The sequence below is a fragment of the Schistosoma mansoni genome (genome assembly GCF_000237925.1).
Source record: "Schistosoma mansoni, WGS project CABG00000000 data, supercontig 1088, strain Puerto Rico, whole genome shotgun sequence".
Lineage (NCBI taxonomy): Eukaryota > Metazoa > Platyhelminthes > Trematoda > Strigeidida > Schistosomatidae > Schistosoma > Schistosoma mansoni.
The window spans coordinates 162-5,984 of NW_017386529.1; the positions used below are offsets into that span (position 1 = coordinate 162).

The 5,823-nt window shown below is 34.8% G+C and overlaps 1 protein-coding gene across 1 annotated transcript; it reads left to right on the forward strand.

The window, feature by feature from the left end:
• Positions 1-520: 520 nt before the first annotated feature.
• On the forward strand, positions 521-5,694 carry Smp_103670 (glycolipid transfer protein-related; the record flags this gene model as incomplete). Its single annotated transcript, XM_018792094.1, has 4 exons — positions 521-620; positions 680-735; positions 4,372-4,623; positions 5,608-5,694. The coding sequence occupies 4 exons, from the start codon at positions 521-523 to the stop codon at positions 5,692-5,694; spliced, it is 495 nt and encodes a 164-aa protein (XP_018644043.1).
• Positions 5,695-5,823: the final 129 nt, after the last annotated feature.

Consider the following 5,823-nt stretch of genomic DNA (forward strand, 5'->3'; position numbering starts at 1 on the left):
AAAAACCAATGATCAACTGAAATAGACTTCTAAAAAATTGAAATTTGACCATAAACTTGACGGCTGTTCAAGCAAGTACATAAATGACCAAACTGATGAGTATTGTTTGTGTCAGATGTTTTTCTACATTAAATTAACTGCTAACATCGCATTTGATTGATCAACATTGATTGCTGATATTGTATATATCTTTATGAATGTCAAAAATTTCACTAGAGAAATGACCTAGTGGTTAAATTACTCAAATTTCATCCATTATTTCGAATCTTGAAGACTTTGACTCAATAACTTCTGTCTATACTGATGGATAACATTACTAATAAGCTTCAAACGCAAATATTATGTCTCAAACCGTGTACTTATTACATGACATATTATTATTGTTATTCAAATGAGTTATCAATCCTTAATATTGTTTTGTTCGTGTTCTTTCCAGGGTTTTGTTTGCTGGTTTACCTAACTGATTCCAACGTTAACTCATAGATTTTTGTTTGTACACAATAAACAAAAACGAATTAAAATGATTACATTCTTTTCTTGTATTCCAATATTTAAAGATGAAAAAAATCTTGATACACAAACATTTTTACAATTATCCAAAATGATTTGTGATTTTTTCGGTAAGTACACATACTATACTTTGTGTTGTTAATTGTGAATCAATGTTTTTGTCAATTAGGTTTATGGGATTCAAAATTTTCATTATTACGAAATGATGTCGAAGGGAATATTAAAGTAAGTTTCGAAATAAACATTAATTTCAATGCATTAATTGTTTTTATTTCATGATAGATCTAGGTTTTTATTAATACCAAGAAACAAGTCGTATTGTTGATATGTCTGCAACATGGTTAACTGACTTGTGCCTGGTACTAAAAGCTCCAAATCTGAGGGCTTGTAGTAAACGTACAAAGAATACTGACATGGATTTATTAGACATGGAAACAAGCCGAAATGATATATTAATATATTACTTTTTATGTGATCTACTTACTGTCAGATCAGTAATCATATTTAAGTGATTTGAACTGAGTAATTTTTAGTATCATTTATTTGATAACTAATTGTCTGAACACATAGTTGCTATATTGTACAACTAAGCATCTATAACTGACTAAATTATACAATAACTTCTCACGATGTGACTATATGCAACAGACGGTTGGAAAAAAGTCGATTCGTCATATCGCTCACACTCAAAAAGATTTAAGTCACTGCTCATCATCTTATCTTCCTCTCCTAACAATAGTTCCAACTTCTCGGATTCAACTGATAGCGTTTGGTGGATGCACATCACTTAACACTACGAAAATTCTATAGTTAGATTATTTATTTTGATCAATATTCTTAATTTCATTCAACACATAAACGTGTTCATGTTAACACTGTATATCAGTCATTTCATCATTAAAACTCATATTATTTTACAAAATCGTAAATTCATACTATGTACTTGTCTTGAAGTTTATCATTCTTTTGGATTGTTTATTTAGATGTATAACTCTATAACATGACTAATAACTAGTAAAGAAAGTATCCTTCACTCAACCTATTAGAATTAATGTCGCCCACAACATGAGACAATCGTTTCATCCGATGCTATGGATTAAAGGATACTAATGCTAATAAAGATGCATACAACATCATTTTGGAAAAAATGGCATCAGTTGCTAGAAATATTGCACTGAACGAAGTAGATACCTAATTTACATCCACATCCATTAGTATTGTGACAATCCAATGTGGTATCACTGTTGTTAACGCACATAAACATGATTTAAACTGAAAAAACGTTGGAATTTTAGGTTTGAACGATTATGGAAATGGCAGAACAAAGCTCGAAGCATGACATTCAGATCGATTAGCATCCAGTAAAAAGCAATCGAAATAGATCCAATCTACTTGCTAGCACAGAATAACCCAGTCAATCACGTGGTCAAAGATCAGGTAAACTAGACAGTCAACATGAATCCAAAGACAAATGAAAAAAAACAATCAGTCAATAACGCGGCCACTAGAATGAATTGACTTTGTCCATATAGAATAGTTAAAGAGCTCACTTCTGCATAAATAAATGTTAATGGTTTTGGTTGTAACGACAATAAAAGCTTCTCAAATGAACTATGTAATTTTGAGCAGTCAATACCATTAAAATCATTAGGGTATCTTATGGGCATCGTGATACCTGAAGTTTATGGGCTGGGTCCCGCGTATTAGCGTACAAAATCTGTTCAACACTTCCTAGTTTGTAGGGAAAATAAATACAGTGTCTCGTGTTAAAAAAAGCTGATAAGTCTTGCTACCGACACGCTAAAATGGTTTTCCTAACCGATTACAACCTTAACTCCGACATTGCAACTCGAACACAAGAGAAAAGGTGCAGAAAGCATAACCAAATACTGGTGACAAGGATTTACTTGAATTTCGAAATAAATCACAGGAAGTCCTGAATACAACACTTTTTGTATGATTATTCCACAGTTATATTAACAGTCAGACTTTTCTGAATTGAACTGAATCGTGTTTAACAATAAGGATTCTAAGTGTAAATTGTTCTTCCTTTCAAAGTACTCCCTAAATGTTAAGCCCTCTTTTACTGATCACTTTTATTAAAATGTACCCTTTTGATGGTTGCCCTTATTAGCGTGCTTCCTACTTCACTCGCCTTTTTTGCTTGAGCCCTTTTGATCGGATACCTATCCTATGTAAGTAGGTTTCTTATGCATGAGCAAGTTCATAATAGCCACCAAACAGTAATATCCCTTCAACTTCTGCCATTTGTTTAAATATGTCTGAATAATTATTATTCTTAATTCACTTGGTATTGTTTGTTTGAATCTTCTCATTGATGTTTAGGACTACAATTGATCAGTCTCTTATTGGCATATGTGCATACTGTGCGTATAACCTCGATATAGCCTCAATTCACAAGCATTATAAGCAAAGATGGATAGTGGTTAGCAATGGAATCCAGTTTGACGCGCGTTTCGCCCTATTTAGTACTCGTCAGCTGGATGTATCTGCATCTCAGAGTTGATGTTCAATCTGGCACTCGAACACAGTACCGTTCGTTTCAAACGTCATCGTGTTATCCACTCAGCTACTGAGTCCTGATAGCCACTTGCTTATGCAATGGGGTGAAGTTTATTTTCACATTCTACTGTTATGGTTGAATCTTTCCATTGGTTTTTAGGACTGCAATTGATCCTTTTATGACGAGTCCCAAATAGGACGAAACGCGCGTCAAACTGGATTCCACTGCTAGGCACTGTCCATCTTTGCTTATTACTCCTTATGTTTACTCATCCATTGTTTAATACCATAAAAGAGTATAATTTACTACTGATATGATATACGATTTGGCAGATTTCTGAGAACCAATCATTTGCCTAACTATTATGATATCTCAGGGAAATTTCAAGAAATAGTTGCAAAAAAAATTTATCCTTGTTAATATCTTACAAAAACTAATATTTTTATGTGTATATATTCTCAGCATGTTTAAGTGTCGGGTCGACATTCAAGTCAACGATATTTGAATTATCTACCTAATAATTAATCCCCAAGAATTCATGACAAGTTATAAAGTTCTGTTAAGAGGGCAGTTTAGTTTTGTCGTCAATTTGTATTCCTCAACATTGTTCAACCATTATTTTATACAGCTCCAAACACAGGATATCTTTGAGCGTTGTGCTGGAACCCTGTCGTAGATTTCCTGAAGTTGTAAGGTTTCTAAAGTCAACGACATCGAGAGTTTGGTAATGAATGATGATCTAAATGTAACATGCATTTACAAACTGTTTAGAGATTGTGTTCTTTTGTACAATTTGGTAGTGTGCTCTGTACACTACAACAACGGCCCCCAAATGCCCTGGTACGGCCGAAAGTGGGGAGAGTCCGCTCTCCCTCTCGAAATGCTCTCACATGGCCACGCAAATATATAGCCTCTGCCATGGAAGTCCTACTCACTGCCTTCTCGTGGAGGGGGTGTTGTTTACGTAATTGAGAGGACGGGAAGTGAATGTCCGGCACTTTAACCGGGTTGATGGACACGGAAGGTTCACCTAGGGGAGTTGGTAAACCCTGATTCCAAACCAATGGCACACATGGGCTGGCTCCAGTATCCTGAAGGAACAAATGGCGTATGAACCAATTGTTGGTCACCGGTTACCATGAGACTGCATCTCCTTACGGTGCTCCATTGTCTTGTGTATCAGACCTGTATACACATTGCAGAGGAGTTTCAAAGCGCGGATAAAGAATATTTGTTGACTTTCTCTCTTCATTAACCAATATTTTTACCTTTCAAACTACCATTCACATATTCTATTTTCATGTTGTTGTTTTTTTTGTATATATCCTATTGTACAGAAAGTAACACGTGCTTCTACCAATCTACATGTGAGTACATTATATGACTTATTAGCTAATGAAATAAATCGTGATGATTCTTCCGGATCTATTGGTTTATTATGGTTGAAGCGTACAATTCAGTTTGTTATTTGTTTTCTTCATCATTTTGCTCAATCCAAGAATAATGAATTAGTACGTGATATTATTGCAAGAGCTTATGATGAGACATTAACAAAATATCATAACAAATTGATGCGTCGTGCATTTCGTGTAAGTATAATGGGTTGTTTGGTGTGTGTTTTTTTACCCCCAAAGGAATAACCTCATGGCGTTTGTGCTGTAAATTGAAATCCATTATTGCTTAGATAAAAAAAACCGAAAACAACTAATCACTAGTTGACATCGAAAATGAACCAAATAGCAATACTCGGCCCGAGGGTCTCTCTATGGCGCTGCCGGGTAATGAAGGTAACCTCACTGGTTTAATTTGGTAAATCAACGGAGATCGATTTAATCCACCACTCTTCTGTATCTTGGATGACTCGAAGGCCTAACTTCCAGGTACTAAAATCGTAAAAGGCCATTTGTGCATGACTGTATGCATGAATTGTATGAGTCTCGGTTTGATGAATTTATGTGTATGGGTATGTACATAGGGTACACAACAAACTTTCCTGAATAATCTGATAAAAGCAAGGAGAGATGTAACAAATGCAAACAAAGGGAGAGGTGAACATTAACCCTCTTCTAAAAGTGCTTACACTTATGCGTATGCTATTAAGCTCATGACTTCGATCACTGCAAAATCATTGATTGCTGGAGTGGGGTAAAGGCTTCGTGCTTGAAATCCACAAGCGTACTGATGTCGATGAGAAAATCATTAAAGACTAGGTGGTACCAGGCAAATGTCCCGTTCTAGTTTGAAATTTTTCCATAGTAGTTAAAAATGATTTCCCATGATCTCGAAACCAGGAACTTGGGGTCATGGATGCGATTGATGGGTTTGATCAGTTAAAACTTGATGGCTCACAGTTTTCAGCTCTGATCAATAAGCGATGTAAGACAATTCAAATCCATCACAACTGGTTAGTTACTATCTCATTTTCAACATGATCGACTTGACTGGTCACTTTTTATACACTGGAAATTCTGTGAAGTCTATTTCAAGCTTGTCAGTAATATTAGGTGCATGATGACTAATTACAGCATATTCTTCATTCTTCCTTTTTTTTTACCTCAAATTAATTTTTCTAGCTTTTTTTACACATTGTCCCTAAACGATCGGTATTTATTAGAAAATTGGGACTGGAACAGGATAATTGTGAATTCATTGTAAGTTAACTCTTTATTTACTAAAGTGAACGTACATTGTTGTCATTTAAATTACATTGAAATCAATAATTCCATAAACTCAGCCTCTGTGTATCGCGTACTTACTTACTTACTTACTTACTTACTTACTTACTTACT